Source organism: Chelonia mydas, chromosome 3, assembly GCF_015237465.2.
Source record: "Chelonia mydas isolate rCheMyd1 chromosome 3, rCheMyd1.pri.v2, whole genome shotgun sequence".
In the NCBI taxonomy this organism is placed as follows: domain Eukaryota; kingdom Metazoa; phylum Chordata; order Testudines; family Cheloniidae; genus Chelonia; species Chelonia mydas.
Window position 1 is genome coordinate 189,918,623 of NC_057851.1, and position 16,836 is coordinate 189,935,458.

The 16,836-nt window shown below is 39.1% G+C and overlaps 1 protein-coding gene across 6 annotated transcripts in view; it reads left to right on the forward strand.

The window, feature by feature from the left end:
- KIF16B (kinesin family member 16B) overlaps positions 1-16,836 on the forward strand; it is a 289,704-nt gene that overhangs the window by 100,778 nt on the left and 172,090 nt on the right. For all 6 annotated transcript variants that reach the window (XM_037896104.2, XM_043544001.1, XM_043544000.1 and 3 more), the window contains exons 13-17: positions 4,321-4,440; positions 4,973-5,024; positions 6,266-6,403; positions 13,860-13,942; positions 14,141-14,229. In XM_037896104.2, the coding sequence (XP_037752032.1) occupies positions 4,321-4,440; positions 4,973-5,024; positions 6,266-6,403; positions 13,860-13,942; positions 14,141-14,229 (482 nt within the window). The remainder of the gene's footprint in view (positions 1-4,320; positions 4,441-4,972; positions 5,025-6,265; positions 6,404-13,859; positions 13,943-14,140; positions 14,230-16,836) is intronic.

The window sequence follows — 16,836 nt, forward strand, 5'->3', positions numbered from 1 at the left end:
CCTACTCTGGCAGGGGTTGCAGTAGGGAAAGACAATTTTTCTTGTACTGACGTTAGCAAAGTGTGTGTGTGTGTGAGAGAGAGAGAGAGAGAGAGAGAGAGAGAGAGAGACTATTGCTTTCATAACTTCGAGGTAGTAATTGATAACGATCCTTATTTACAACATGCTCGGCATGAAAATGATCACTATATTTGGGGTTAGAAAATTTCTCCCTCTTCAACTTCCATCCCCACACCCACTCACAGCACACTGATCAAGCTAGATGAGAATTTTCACTTTTCTCTATAGTATTCTGTAGAGCTTACCTGGCTGAAACCGAGATTGGAAGAACCTAAGAGAGTGCCCCCATAATGGCTATGGGTGGACTGATGCAATCCTAATGAAAAAACTGTGTGCAATTGTATTTCTGAGTTCTACAGTTCAGAGGAAGTTTCTCTTCATGGTGTACATTTTTCTTAAAAAGTGTCCCAACTTCATGTGGAGGGTATCCTTGAAGTTGGTTGTTGTGCCTTCCTTTCTCAGAACTTTTGTTCATGTTTGGGAGTCCATGCACTAGGGACAGTGTGGGGATGAAATAGGACACTGTGGTGATCCTTGTACTAACCTAAGATTTTTAAAAAAGAAATCTGACAAACACATTGCATCATATGTAACCATATTGACCCCCAAATAGGTCATTGGCAGGAGTGGACAGACCTCTACAGCTTGTGCTAATGGAGTAACTGCAGTAGTAGGCTGTTGTCCTCTATGTGAACCATCCAGTAAAGGGGAATGTGATTCCTGGTGGTTTCACAGGTCAGGCAGCTTCTTTCTTCTCCACACTGCCTGGTTGCTAGCAGAGGGCTCTTGAGAGCAGAAGAGAAACAGAACCCTCGTCTTGGTTCCAGTGCCCAAGGAGTCTCTGGTTGCCAAAAGGAGCAATTGCAAGGAAAGCCCTGCTTAGTCCTGAAGCCCCAGTATGGAGCAAGCTCAGTTGCCTTTTGCGGGGATAGTGCATGTATAACCCACACACCACCTAGGTGTGGTGCTCTGTCCCATCTAGTGGCACCGAGACCACTTTACAGCCTTAGCTAAGAGGTGCTAGACTCTCTCAATTAACTATTTTTTAACTTTGGTAAAAGTGTATTTTCCCCTAATGTTGTTCTCAGAAATGGATAAACATTCTAGCTGAAAGTTTCAAAACCGCACCTCCCTCAGTGTGAGGCAGACACTTGGCATGGAAGTTTTTCAGCCCAAATCAGGCTCGCTGATGGGGTGGGGGGAGAAGGGGGAAATTGCCCAGGGGCCGCCACTGCTGCGATAACCCTTTGAAATCACCCAGGCAGGCTGCAGGTCTCCTAGGCGCACCCCAGATGACGACCGCTCCAGGTCCCATGCTTTGGGGGGGCCCGTGGGCCGGCATGATTGGCCAGCCCAGCGCGGTCGGTTGTGGAAGTGATGGGGTTGGTCCCAGAAGTGGCAGATTCGTCACTTCCGCCCTGGGCCCCACACCTGCCTAGGGACAGCACTGAGGCCTGGAATTGCTGTCGGCGGGCCTGGCCCAAATGGCTTTAAGTTCAGCAAAATTGTAAACACCTGAAAACAGGTCTTAAATGGAAAGTGTTGGGTAACATTAACTGTGCTGGTGCTACAAGCTCTGTCTGTAATACATACACTAATAGGATGCATGTGTATGTGGATTGACAGGTTTCAGAGTAACAGCCGTGTTAGTCTGTATTCGCAAAAAGAAAAGGAGGACTTGTGGCACCTTAGAGACTAACCAATTTATTTGAGCATAAGCTTTCGTGAGCTACAGCTCACTTCATCGGATGCATACTGTATGCATCCGATGAAGTGAGCTGTAGCTCACGAAAGCTTATGCTCAAATAAATTGGTTAGTCTCTAAGGTGCCACAAGTACTCCTTTTCTTTTTATGTGTATGGTATGTAATTTTCAGGAATATAGCTAAAATAAGAGATTGATAATGGAATTCAGTTGATTTTCTGGTTGTAGATCTGAATAAATGAACAACACATCACTTTTAAATCATAATTAACCATTTTATTTTTAATGGTCATCAGTAAATTTAAACTTTGTTTACCAGCCGAAAGGAGAAGCGTTTTTCATTGCTCTTAATTATTCATAATTGATTTTTCTCCCTCAGTTATGATTTCTGGACAACCTAGCAAGCCTATTTTTGCCTCAGCAAGGGATGTTAGCAAGTGATTTGTTCTGCTGAAAAAATATGTTTAACTCTAAATATTTCATGTGTTGCACTGGGCCAAAACTGCCAGCAATTTGCAAACGGCCATCAACCTGTAGTGTTTTGAAGTATTCAGTCTTGTCATATAGAAGTGTTATAAAGTATGTATATGAGTAGCTCTTATTCAATAAATATTTAATATGTGATAGATGTTTTTGTCTGAAATTACTTTTTCACTCAAACAATGATTTAAGCTCTACATTTTAGTTTTATAAGGTGACATTTCTACAATATCAAGGAATTGCCGAATGCAGTTTGAATGTCCGAGAGCTGCAGGGCAGCGTTAATCACGAATTCATTTGTTTTCTGAACACTTGAAAACTTTAATTCATATTTTACCATTGTGGGGTTTTTTGGTTTTTGTTTGGGGGTGTTTGTCTTGTCATTGTAACATTTTGGCTTGACAGAGGCAATGTTGGAAAATATTGTTCAGATTTATGTCAGGCTTCTGTATTTAGGGGAACTTGCATAGCAAGTCAGTCCACATGTGCAAACATTGTAAGGTCTTGCAAGACCGATAGGGTCATATCAATGAAATGAATAGGCAACAGTCATTCCACTGTCACTAGACATATATCTTGTGTGTTTAGAAGTGCCACTAGAAAAGTGTATGCTTTGTGATACACAGCTGTGAGATTTGTCAATTTCACTTGTATAAGAAAAAATAAATCCTGGAGTTTTGCTGTATGGTTTATATTTAAAACCGAAACAAAACCAAAACCAGACTTCAATAATAAAGGTACCTTTATATCTAAACCTTGTTTTTTAATTTTATATAAATATTATACTAAACCTTATTTCAAAACAAGCTATTGTTTCTAACCTTGTTATATACATCAATATATTATTCTTTCAAGATGTTACCAGAAATCATTTATCATTTAAAGGTTGCACTTTTACTCATGCTGAATGATACTTTTCTCTATGAGTAGTCCCGATGGAATCCAGCACTTGAGGAATTGTGTACAATTGAAATTATGGCTGCAACTGTTATTTATTTATTGCTGTCAATATTCTATGCTTCTGTTACATTATAGGTTATGCTAATTACTCAAGCTTGTTGGTTTTTCAGTCTTCCAGGCTCATTATTGAGGAAGATTGTTTATTTAAAGTGTGACCAAATAGAACTCTGTTTTCCATCCCTTATGCTTACAAATCCCATATGAAAATCCAAACTCTTCATACAACACCAAAAGTAGCACATAACTTCCGTTCAGCTAGCATTACTAGAGGGGTCTTTTGAGTAATCCTCCTAATCTGCTTTACTGACTAGTCCTAAATAACCCATTTAGAGAATTTCTGAATAGCAAGCTTGGAATTCCCATTTGAAAATTGAAATCTAATTTTTCAGTCTTGTTTATTTCCTTGTGACCTTTTGTACAGTGTCCAACTTGAGGTACGTCTGTGCTGCACATTCATTTTGATGGAGTGTAGAATACATATGCTACATGCCCCCTGAACATGGATAAATAATAGTGTAGACAGTGAGGCACTGCTTAGGTGAGTAGAACATAGACTTGCTTGAACTCTGGGTCTGTACCATACTGGGCTCTCTACTCGCCCAAACAGTGCTTACCCCTTCTAAAAACAGCAGTGGAGTGTCCTGCAGCTGCCTCTCTACTGCTGGAGCCTTTCCCCACTGCAGGGAGCTGTTAGAGCCTTTCCCCACCGCAAGGAAAGACTCCTGTGGTGGAGAAAGGCTCCAGCAGCTCCCTGTGGCGGGGAAAGTCTCCAGCACTGGGAAGCTGCGGAGACTTTCCGCACTGCAGTGAAAGTCTCTGGCAACAGGCTCTGGCAGCTGCCCACTGCCCAAGATTTTGCTCTAGAGGGAAGAGCTCTGACAGGGAGGCAGTGGAGAAGGCATGGGCAGAGAGAAGCTGCCAGAGGCTTTCCCCTCTGCCTCCTCTGTGGTCACAGCTTGCTTTTCTCCTCTCTGTGTGGCTACACATACCTTACACGCAGGTGATGTGCAGTGTAGACGTTGCCTTACTGATTCGTTAAAAAGTGTTAATTAAATAGAGAATTAACAGTAATACCCTTTTTCTGCTTTGAGAATAAAGTAAATTTTGTCATTGCAGGAACAAACCTTAGCCCTTAGGAAAGAAGGAATTGGTGTCGTTTTAGATTCGGAACTGCCTCACCTCATTGGCATTGATGATGATCTTCTCAGTACTGGGATCATCTTGTATCACTTGAAGGTAAACACACTTCTGTGCTTCCGCAGTCTTTGTCTGCCTCATGCTTTTTAAATGGACAACTTTAATTATAGTACTAATTTATAATCTACAGTAAGTGATCATTACATTTCTCCAGCACTGTGACATCATCTGTAAAAAGGCTATAACTTGTTCAAATTAAAATATGAATCAATTAGAGCCTAGGTCTATCCTGAGGGTCAACTCTTTAACCAACGATAGACGTATGACATTCTTGCGAGCTCTAGTGGTTTTTCATTCGTCTTGTTATAAAGCTTGAATTGAAATCCAAATATAGATTAATTGCCTAAGAACCATCAAGGTGGTTTTGCTCAGTCCAAGTAAAATTTGAACTAACAATGTTTTATAATAAAGATTGTCTGATAAAGCAATTTTAAATTGTTACTAGATAATCAAAATACTGTGTGTAAACAGTACTTTGATCCGAAGTTCTGTGTTCGTGGGGATGAGTAATAGGATACGTTTTTAATCTTATTTTGAAGAGTTAAAAAAATAGCTTTTTTTCCACGTCTAGGAGGGCCAAACGTATGTCGGCAGAGAAGATGCTGCCACAGAACAGAATATTGGTAAGAAAGTTGAGGCATTTTTCACATCCATCCTTCCTTGTAATGTCCATTTCTCTTCCAACATCCAAACATATAACGTTTAAAATTTCCCCTCCTCTTTAGTTACTGATATTCATATATTTTGCTGATTATGAATGTACATTAATACTCTTTTAAAAAACAAAATACACAAGATAACTGCATTTCAATACAGTGATTTTCATTATCATAATTCAGTGGGACTTGGTTCAAAGAGTGTCTAATAGTATAATTTTTAAAATAGTTCGTGGGTTTTGGCAGACCTTCAGATCCATGCACCATGGGATGCATTATTAACCTGGTCATTGTAAAACTGAAACAGTGCCCTATGATGATAATGTCCTTTTCTGTGTAGTAAACTGCTATAGTCAAGACCACGATCATTTGCTTAACCTGTTGGCATGCTGACGGTATTTTTGTATGGTCATATTGGAAGCTCCCCAGGCTGATAGAGACAAGGCCTATTTAAACTGACCTGCATATTCTCTTCATGTTGGAATGAGAGCTAATTCTGGAGTACTGCATGGCACATGTTATGTCTAGTGACATTGATAGTAGTTTCTGCTGATAAATCATATCCTTTGGGTATAATTTGAGAAATTAGAATTGGGCAAATATTTATAATGAGTTTCTTTGGTCAAAATATGCCTGGCTTTGCATTTGTAAACATTAAATTAGAGTGGGTCCCGGACTCTGAAATGTTTGACAAAATTGGGTATGATTATCTGATTGTGGTGAAAAACAGAAGCTATTTTTCCATGAAAATTCACGTGGGAAGTGAGAGGGAGAAGGAAAAAAGCTACGTGGTCTAGAGGATTAAGCACGGGGATGGGAAACCTGAGGTTCTGTTCTATCTTGACCTATCCTTTAATAACTGTGATTTCAGACAAGTATTAAGTATTCTACATTATAAACATCCTGTATTTTCAGATTAAATTTAATTGTCCCGAAGTTATTCATGCAGATAAAAATAATTGCTCCCCCAACTTACGATTTGTCTGGAAGGCATTATTGTCCAGTGGAATTAGAAGAAAAGTTGTCCCTACCAAAAAAGAGGCAAATCAAATGTCCACATGGGTTGGTGGAGAAGACACAATATTGTCCAGAGTAAAGTGACTAATACATACTCAAATGCCTGGTGATGTGCACCCAAAATCAATGAAAAAAAAAATCCTATTAAATGCTAGGAAAATAACTCTTTTCTTTGCTCTGGGGTGTTTTAGTTCTTCATGGCGTTGATTTGGAAAGTGAGCACTGCGTGTTTGAAAATCTCAGCGGTACAGTGAATTTAATACCACTGAATGGAGCACAGTGTTCTGTGAATGGAATTCAGATTACAGAGGCCACCCAACTAAACCAAGGTATTTGCTCAGAAAAACATATTTTCTCTCATGGTGTTTTGTTTTTCCCTGGTGATAACTGTGAAAAGCCTTTGCATCATAAGGATACAGTTGTTAAATTCAGCTTTAATTTTACTGTTCCATTCCTCCTCCCTCACTACCCAAAATAATCAGTAGAGCCTTTATTTTAGGTTTCTTTGGTTGAACTAGAGAAATATTATAATGGAAAGAGAATGTTTAATAAGTTTAAACCATTGTTATGAATTCACACTCATTGTTATTAAATATTTGAATTTACGGATTTTTATACAAGAAGAGAAGGCTATGAAAGGTTAAAAGTCAGATTGTTTGTATATCTATAATAATGAAAAGGAATGCTAGTCCATGTTTGTTACACCCCCCCCCCCCCCGCCCCAAGTCCCTAAAGGCCAACAGAGCAGGACTATTTTGGACAGAGGGAGTTTGTTCCAGACCTGCAGGCCCTTCATGGAGAACATACACTCCTGCCAATCCCTTTTAAATAGATGGCGATCCAGATCAAGCACCTCTGCTGACTGCAGCTGTAGGAGAATGGTATGAGGAGAGGGGTGATGTCCCAAACAGGAAAATCACAAGCTGTTTAAGGCATTTGTAGATTTAAAAACAAAACCTTAAATTTAATCGAGAAACCAAGAGGCAGCCAGTGTAGATCATGGAGCACGGGTGCATTGTGCTGCCATTGGGAGGCACCAATGGATACATTTTGCACCAGCTCAAGTTTTTAGACTGATCTCAAACAGAAATTCTCAACCTTTCCCGTTCCAGGACTACCCCAGAACCCCCCATTCATATAGCAATGCATGAAGCGTTGGGTGATTGTGACACCTCTGTGGGTCGCAGCCCCCAAGTGGAGAACCCATGGTGGGCTTCTCTTTACTAAAGTTCATAACTTTTATAGTCTCATCAAGTAGCTCTTTTAGTTCCACTGGTATTGTCTTTGCCACCAGAGCTTGGTGGTGAATTGAAAATTTTCAAATAGCTTGGGATGCAATAGGTGCGCGTCTAGTCACAAGGTCACTGTGTTTTCCTGTCCTAGCTTGGGCACCAGCAGTGCAAATAGCAGCACAATCATGCCAATCCAACCCAGTGTCAAGAATTGATTGTTGGAAAGCTTCAGAGACCTTTCCTCCAGTAGCATGTCCTGCGTCAGTGGACAACAAAACAAGAAGTCTTAATGTATGGATCTTTCCCACTCATACTGAACAAATGTTAATTTGGGCAGAAAGCACATCAGTATTTTCATATAGAAGTACTTTCTCTCCTGAACTCCTGTAAATAACTGTTCTTCAACATTGGCAGCCATGTCATAAATTTGTCAACTTATTGCAACATAAGAGGGGAATTGCTTTTACTTGACTGGCAGTAGCCTGTCCCAGCATGCTGATGATGACATCTGAAGCACAGAGTACAACGCTTCCCAAATTGTATGAGGCTCGGTAATTTTCATTATTTGTAGTGTCACCCAAATATGAATGAGGACTTTCATATTTACAGTATTGCCATTTCATTCACCTCTGGTGATTTTTGTGAACTCAGAACATTTAACTTGAAGAAATCATTGGGTTTCTTCTGTAAAGTTAGTTGCTTGTTTCAAAATATCTCCATGCTCCCTCCTTTTAATGGCCATACACACACTCCAGCTATGGCAGTAAATCCTAGGAGTGTTCCAGAATCTGGTAAGCATTCTGATACACATTTTGGTGTGAGTCCATTGAAGTGTAAGTGAGGGTTATTCATAGAAGAGGGAAGAAAAGGTAAGAAGGTGGGTGGGGAGCACTTGTTGCAAACACTCTACTGTTTGGATCCATCCAACAATGCAGGGAATATGTTCATAGAACTACGGTAAATTGTAGCCTGCCTTTATCACTGGCAAGAACAAGAAGCACTCTGCCTCTTTCTGTTCACCTTCATTAATATTTTTAAGGTTATTTGCACTTTTATTTTTCAATTTATTTTAAGCACCTAAAAATGTAATCCTAACTTTGACTAATGCTTATGACTAAAAGTATTGACATTAAAGGGCAAACTGCACTTTAACAACTGAGGTGTGAAGGAGTTCCGTTTCAGTGTAATGCCTGCCTCACCTTAAATAGGGCAAAGTTCAGCTGGGCCCTAGAAGGAGCTAAAATTTTGAACTCCATTCCCCTCTCTCAAGCCTATGTAGTGATTGTTCCTCTCATGAGGATTAGGGAAAGAGACGAGATCTAGTTGGCTTGATTAGGGATTGTCATGCCTGCTCATTGATTCAATTGGGACACCATTCCAAAGGGCTAGAAGCAGATTTCTCCATCCCAGCAACAAAAGCATCCCCCTTCCCATCTTCCTAGACTCCCCCAAAATTGCTGTTGTAGGAGGATGGTTGTGTGAATGGGATTAGGTATAGGCAATTCAGTTAGATGTGGTGGCACAGTTTTTGCCATGGAAAGATGGCATCCTATAGGGTTTAGGTGATTAAATTCATTTGGGGATGAGAAGGAATTTTTCTTATGGTGCAGACTGCAAGTACGTTACGTTTTCTTGACCCCTTTACTTTCTCTGGAATATTTGGTGTAGGGGCTGCATGGCTTTGCATTGAGTAAGTTATAGAGGTTGTTGGTTTGAACCAGGTTTTTGGCAAGCAGCTGTCTTTTCTCCCAAATAAAATATCTAAACATTTTATTGCAGCTTTGTATTGGCCGTGGTCTGTTGTAGACTTTGTGAAATTTTAGTGCCAGAGCATATCCCAAACCCAAGCACAACTGGGGTGAGTGTGGCCATTGCGTACAAAGAGTTAGGATTTGTGGAGGAGCCCTTTAGTATACTGTGCAGAGTGAGGCTCTCCTCAGTTGTGCTGAGTCCACATGAGAAGGGGCAGATTGGAATTGCTGTCAGAAGTATTTGAATGAAATCATGTGACTGTATCAGATAAGGTTTTCCTGCCCAGTATAGGAATTTTTCCTTTGTTAAAATTATTTCATCAGGATTTTCTGCTGTTTGCTTAAGCCAATGATTCTCAAACTGTGGTTCATTGAATGCTTGCTGATGGCGTGGTGCAGTGTAGCTACTTCTGTATCCATCTAGGCATTTAACTGCAAAGGAGCTGAAATAAGAAGGAGCCAGCCTAGTTGCCTTTACTAGGTGGGTGTGTATTTACTCCAGGGGTGTGGAAGAGGTGTTCCTGGGGTAGAAGGGAGTTTCCCTGCTATATTCCTGCGCATGCCTTTTCTTGGACGGAGATGCCTGCAGAGCAGACTCCATCTTGGCCACAGGGGTGCTAAAGTTATTAACACACACACATACACCCCCCCCCTTCCCCCCCCGCAGAACTCATGAGGTAGCTAGTTGTCATGCTGTTCTGTAATACACATATCTTACCACTGATTATTAATGTTTACTTTCTCAACCTGGAATCTCAGCACCTTTAAATATCTGCTCTCGGTATTTGTAATTTACTGCTGAGACTTTTAAATGTGTCCTTTCATTAGTAAATTACCATTTATTTAGAAATGTGTTAGTGTTTAGATTTCCCTCGGAATAAATGAACATAATTATCACTTCCTTCTCCAAATTACTTCAAACATTTGTAAATTCTAGTTAATGTGCTTTTTGTCTAAATAGAACTGTAATATTTGTAATACTGTAATTACTGTAATATTTTCACCTAATAAAAACATTTTACAAGATTTTCAGCAGCATTAAATCCATATTTAAATGTTTGACTCTTTTCCATTTGGAATAAATCCCAGTCTAAATCCAGTTTGGATCCAGATTTAGGCCAAAATACCATCATATTTTTACTTTAAAAAATTCCCTTTTTTTTTTAGAATTCAACTAAAAATAACTTTTGCCTTACAACCAGGAAGATTCTCACTATGCATCTGTTAGCTTTAATGGTGGCAACACTTTTTTTCAATATGGTGGGGATATGTGTGGTGATGTGCGGAACGTGCACATTTTATTTTCATCCAAATGTTTTTTTTTCTGTTAAAACTGGATACGAGTAGGGAGAAATCAATTCCATTACCAGATAAGAATTCCGCGAGTGGTAGGGAACATGCCTATTGATGCTGTCTGATAAACCCTTTCCTTTGCCACTTTCTCCCACTCTTCCTGAATGTAGATACTTAAAATAAAAAAAATTAATAAATCATGCAACCCATAGCAGATCCAGTTGTTTCCATGACAACGTTAACTGTACACTTTGCTCACATTCTGATGGGGAATTGCATTGCTCAATATTACATGATTATACAATGTGACCTCTTATTTAGCGAATATTGTGCAAACTTTGGTTAGACTTAAATATGTTTTTTGTTCTGTTTTAATGTTGATACTAACCTAAATAAGTGCTCTCAAGTTGGAATAAAAATTGTATAATCACGCTTAAGTAATAGAAAGCATAATACTAAAATGTTAGTTTGTAAAATGTAAATCCCCATCTGTAAAATGGAAATAATAACATTCCCTCTACTTTACAAGGGTTTTGTGGGGATATATACATTAAAGATTGTGAGGCATTCAGATATTATAATGATGGGAGCCATGTAAGTACCTTAGATACATAACAATCTAAATGTGCAGCTAAGAATGGAGTGTCCTCCTTTGTACGCGTAATCACTTAGTTTAAAACGTTCCTACTTATTTTTAAAACCATTTTGTCAGATTTGCAGAAACAATAATGCTTATCTACATACTGATTCTGAAATTTCAGTTGACTTGTTTGTTGTTTTCATTTGGTGGTTAAAGTTTTTACAATGAATGATTTTTACACTCACTCTGAAATAGATTAAGGAGTTTTGCTGAAATCAGTCCCCCTCCACCCTCTTAAACTAATCAAAATAACCTTCCAGCAGAGACCAAGAATGAAAAGGAATATATTTGGGGAAATTATAATCATATGAAATAGTGATAGAATGGAAATAGTTTTACAACTTAAGCTATAGTGGTTATGACCAGCAGGAATCTGTTTAATGTGCGTTCATAAAAAAGTATACCCAATGCATTTCATGACAGAAAGGCCAACTGCATCACATAAATTACAGAGATGGTATCGAGATGACTTTGCAACACAAACCTTCATGAACAGTAAATCTTTTTAAGATTAGACTGGGATGAAATGCAATAGCACTGTTACTATAATCCAGAATTGAAAGCAAAGGATGTTTGATTTCACCTTTTTGTGTGATAATGCCAACATTCGGTGCCGTCTGCAAAGGATGTTTATATTTTGCAAGCTTTTTCTATATTGATTTCCATAATGAATTGAGAGCACACTACATGCCCCAGGTATTTAAATTCATCCCTCATCAACCATTTCAAGAAGAGTTGTCTGACAAATATTTTAAGAAGACTGCTGTGCCAAAATTAAACTGTGTTCTTGCCGTTTGCTATTAAAATATTGCCTGTAAATAATCTTTGAATATTGTCAAAAGCAAATTGATGATTTAGGACAGCAACTCTAGAAACAAAGCCACTGCAGTAAACAGTTGTACTGGCCACTAATAAATGATGATCTTCTGTTTAGGTCCTTAGACTAGCGCTCAGGAGATCTAGGTTTAATGTCCAGCTCTGCTGGAGGCTTCCCGTGTAACCTTCCCCACCGCATGTGTCTCAGGCACTCTGTGCCTCTGTTCCAAATTGGAAAATTGGAAAAATGGGGATAACACCCCCTTTCTCATGCCCTTTGTCTGCCAGATTTATTTAGGTTATAAAGCACTTCTGCGTGTGCAAAGTACCGAGCATAAGGAGAATCTGCAGGCATTACCAAGGTACAAATAATATCTACAAATACATTACTAAAACTTTTTTTTGGCAAAGTTATGTTCAAAGTAGAACAAAAAGGAAGGGAGGCCATGGAACAAGATGGCATCCACATTATATACAATATACACAATAACTTACAATCGGAAACAAACATGAATGCTTACTTTAAGAATCAGTGGAGACTATACCAATTGATACTCATGCTCTTCTAAGTATTCAGACAAAATATTAAAGATCTCGCACTACACTGGAAAGAAACTTTTGCAAATTAGCAAAATTGCTCACATCTGAAGATGTCAGTTTTCCATTTTAGTTGTATAATTATTTTGACCGATAGACTTGCTGCTCTCATTACCAGTATATACACATTAGGAAGTCTAGATCACCTGAAATAAATGCCATAACCACAAGTCTAACAGGAAACTCCAGTAGGGCCATTTGGGGTGCTGCCTATATATCAGGAATGGAATGCTGACCTCATCAAAGTCAATGGGAGTCTTGCTATTGACTTCACCGGGGCCAGAACTTCACTCCAGATTTTTATTCATAATTATTAAAGACCATGTAGATTGTGATCACAGTAAAAACCAACGTGTGTTCTCAGTAAGGCAGATTCTCTTAATCAAGTGGAACGTTACTATCTAAGGGCAGAATTTGATCCTAACATACTTGGCTTGTTGAAGTAAAATATGACACCTCTCCTCAAGCTTTGCCTGACTGTGCTGGCAAGTTTTTCGTCCATAAAACCAGGCTAAAATCTATGGCTATTTAAAAAGAGTTTCTGTTTCGTTATAGCAGTAAGACACCATTGACAACACAGTTATTATTAGAATATTATTAAAATTGGCTTTAATGTCCTCCAAATCTGGCAGTAGTTGCCCAGAAATGTGTTTTTATTTGACACCTGTAATTGATTAAACACAGAACATGTTGACCTATCTGAATATAATGGGGGGCTATTGAATAATTTGAGATAGTCATGGTTTTGGTTCATGAAATAGATTTTCAGTATCATAGTCAGATGACCCTCTTTTGGATAATGGAGAGCTTTGGATCAATGTTTATCTGTTTCTGGTTGGAGGAATGAATGGCTGAGAGTACAGATGATGACAGGTAATGGAGTCTTCGGAACGTATAGTAGCTGGTTCAGCTCTCTCAGATCATTAGTGGTTGAAAGTCATTGCCATTCGGCATGTGTTTTCATCTGTGTTGAGTAGTGGACAGGTTACATTTGACAATAACTGGCACCTTTCAGAAAGGAGTCCAGAGATTAAATGGGTTGGAGACTGAACTGTCCTCTAACCGTAGAAGAGATCTCTCCAAATGGGCCTTGAGTTATACATAGGTAAAGCAGTGTGAGAAAGCTCCTACTGCCATCTCCACTGCTTGCCTCTGTTCTTTTGGACAAAATAGTCCAGACTTGGTTAGTCTATATTTTGTAGAAGACATAACACCTGTGTATTTTATAGTAGTAATAGGGAGGAACAAGGTATATACTACAACAACTATTAATGCAGCTCCAGCTCCATCTAAACGTTTTTTAAAAAACCCCAAACCGTAGTTGTTAGAATAATGCTTTTTCATTTTGTCTTATGTTGTAGAAGTCAGTGCTCTTGTCAGATGACTGAGGAAATTATTGGACATCTCCTGGTACAGTATGCTGTCAATAAACCTGTGTGTGTGTTTTTCCTGCCAGGTGCTGTTATATTACTTGGGAGAACCAATATGTTTCGCTTTAATCATCCCAAGGAAGCTGCCAAACTGAGGGAAAAAAGAAAGGTGAGTACCTGAGGAATTCAAATCTTTTAATAATTTTTGTTTCTAATATGTTTAAATATTCACTGGTTTAGATTATTTTTTGTGTTGCTTCACATCAAAATAGTTCATATTTTGTCAAGGAGAAAAAGTGATATTTCTGTAAGCACAGCAGAGTTTCTGTAATACTAGTGATAATCTTTTAATTCTATGTTCTGTTAGAGTGGACTACTGTCTTCCTTCAGTTTATCTATGACAGATCTTTCAAAATCTTGTGAGAACCTCTCAGCTGTCATGCTTTATAATCCAGGGTAAGTATATTCTAAACAGTAATTACACAAATAGCAATAATTTGTTCTTGAAAAAGTTAGTTTAAATGTATTTTTAAATATCAATTTAGATGAAGTGTTCAGTTCGTTAATTAACTTATTGTGTACACTATGATGTTTGTGCCAAAAATGTAGGATAAAATTTTTAAAGATTCCAAAGTGACTTAGGCTCCTAAATCATTTTTGAAAATGGGACTTAGGCTATGAAGGTGCTACTAAAGTCACTTAAGTAATTTTGAAAATTTTACCTAAATGTCTACTTTACATAGGAGGAGAGCATTACATTAGTGAGTAGCCAGTCCTGCCTGGAGCTCAGCCCCCAAACTTGAGAACAGTCCTGTTCTAGAGAGCAGCCTCGCACACCAAGGTGTTTGACACTAATAAAATTGCCGTGTATGGAGTTCATAAGGCAAGTTTTGCAAGAGCAAACAAGACAGTTCAGTAGAATTCATGATATAGCAAATTTTCCATTTGTCCTAATTTTGCATGCAAGATATTTCTCTTTAAAAATTACATGCATATAATTTATCCTCTCCAAACAAAATATTTAACTGCAAATTACTCAAGGTTGCTCAAGTCCATGTAACATCAATAAAAGCATAATAAGGGCAGGAAATCAATGTCTCAAGTCCTTACCAGCCCTTTCAGCATGTAACAGTGACTTTTGCTCTGTATTATGACACAAACATACCACCTGCTACTAGTCATCACCTCCACACTTAACATGGAACCTTTAATTCCAACCAGGAGTAATGGATGTTCTGTGATTGAAGTGCCTAGTTTAGAGTACGGTGAAGAGTTTTAGTAGCTAATTCGAGTTAAGTTTGTTGCTGCTGATTGTTACTGGAGGTAGTTAAGTTAATAAAATATAAAACTTGTGTTTGAGGTTGTTTGTTCAACGTTTGTACTAGATCCCTTGAAGTGATTTACTGAAGAAGTATGGTGTTGTTTTTTGCTTTCTCAATAGCTAACATTTTGTGCTGAGGGAGAAAGTTGCATGTGTTTGAGAAGTGTTTAAAGTGGATTGAAACAGGAGCGGGAAGCAGTCATCTTGCCAACCAAGCAGAAGGGGAAGCTAAGAGAAAACATTGCTTATCCATGCCAAGGAGAGAAGGGGGATTCTGCTAGGGAGCAGCCATTTACCCAAGCCAGGGAAAGGAGCAGGATCCACTGCTTTACGTCTTTGACCCTTACTTTAAAGCCAGTATAGAACAAGAAGAAGGAGGGATTTGTGCTGCAGGTAGTTTTTCAAAGAGATGTCTTCTTTTTTCCCTCTCTGGATCTCCCAGCTCAAGCCCCATTCTTCCCCCACCCGCCCTCCGTTCTCCCACAGTCTGACTCCTCATGTCCCCTCTGCATGTCTGCTCATCTCTTTCAACCCCCCCCCCCCCGGTCCCCAATTCCTGTAGTGCTGATATCTGATGCTGTAAGGAACTTAGAGGGGGTGATTGGGAGGTTTAGGGGAAGGGGATTTTGATTCAGCTGTTTGGGGATGCCTAGGGTGAGAGGGGGTCCCATGATTCTGCATGTAGGCATCAGCTTCTCTGTCAGAAGAAGAGTTTATTCTTCAAACACCAGTACTGTGATGCACAGACACTGGGCTTCCCTCTGCCTCTTGCACCCCATGGACTGATTGCATACAAGTCTTCTTATGCTCTCTCTCCCTCCCTCCCCCTCCCCCTCCCCATCACAACCCCTGCATACACCCTGCTAACCTATAGCTCTCCAAAGCTGTTCTCATGTGGCTCATCTGTCTGCTCCTCCATCTCCCTCCCAGGAGCCAACCCCCATACTGCCTGCTGCCTTATTTGTCTCCTTCGTTCCCCATGGTCTCTAAGCAGTGTGGCTAGGGAGACAGGTTGTCAGCATCTGAAGGAAGAAGTAGCTGATGTAACTCGACAGCTCTATTGGCTAGTTCTGGTGTCACATTAGGTTACCCCAAGTAAGGAGGACAAGAATGTGTCTAATTTTAAAACGTCGAAAGTGGTGTGTCTCTACTGTTATCCAAGAGTATGGGGGAGTGAGAGAGAAGATTGGAAATCATGGCATTATTTTTAATGAGAATAACCCTCAGAAATTTGAGGAAACAAGATAGTCCAAAAAAGGAATAGACGCTTCCTCTAAAAAAGGTAGTAAATATTTTACTGAAATGTTACAAAGAAAATTGTCCTCTAAATAGTTATAATGGTGTTTGGATACGGAGGGTTAAATTTTGAAGTCACTTTGGTAAATTTTACCCTAAATTGAATTACTTCCCTGAATAATGGGGTGTTTGTCCTCCATTGTATTTAACGCTTAACTATGGAGTCATTCTCCATGTCTCACTGATTTGCAGGATAGGATATTTAGTGATAACTTCAGTTTAAATAATGCATTCAATTCTGTAGCTTATGTATAAAAATGTTGTTTGGTTTCCTTGACACACACATGATTATTGCTCTCTTGCCAGAAAGCTACCCACAGGGAACTCAAGACACTGAACTGGTTGCTCATAAATTTCACATTTATCTTTTCTGAGGGAGGTGAAAAAGAATTTTTAAAAAGTGGAAGTTTTCCCCAGCCTCCCAAAACTGATTGATCTAAAAAACT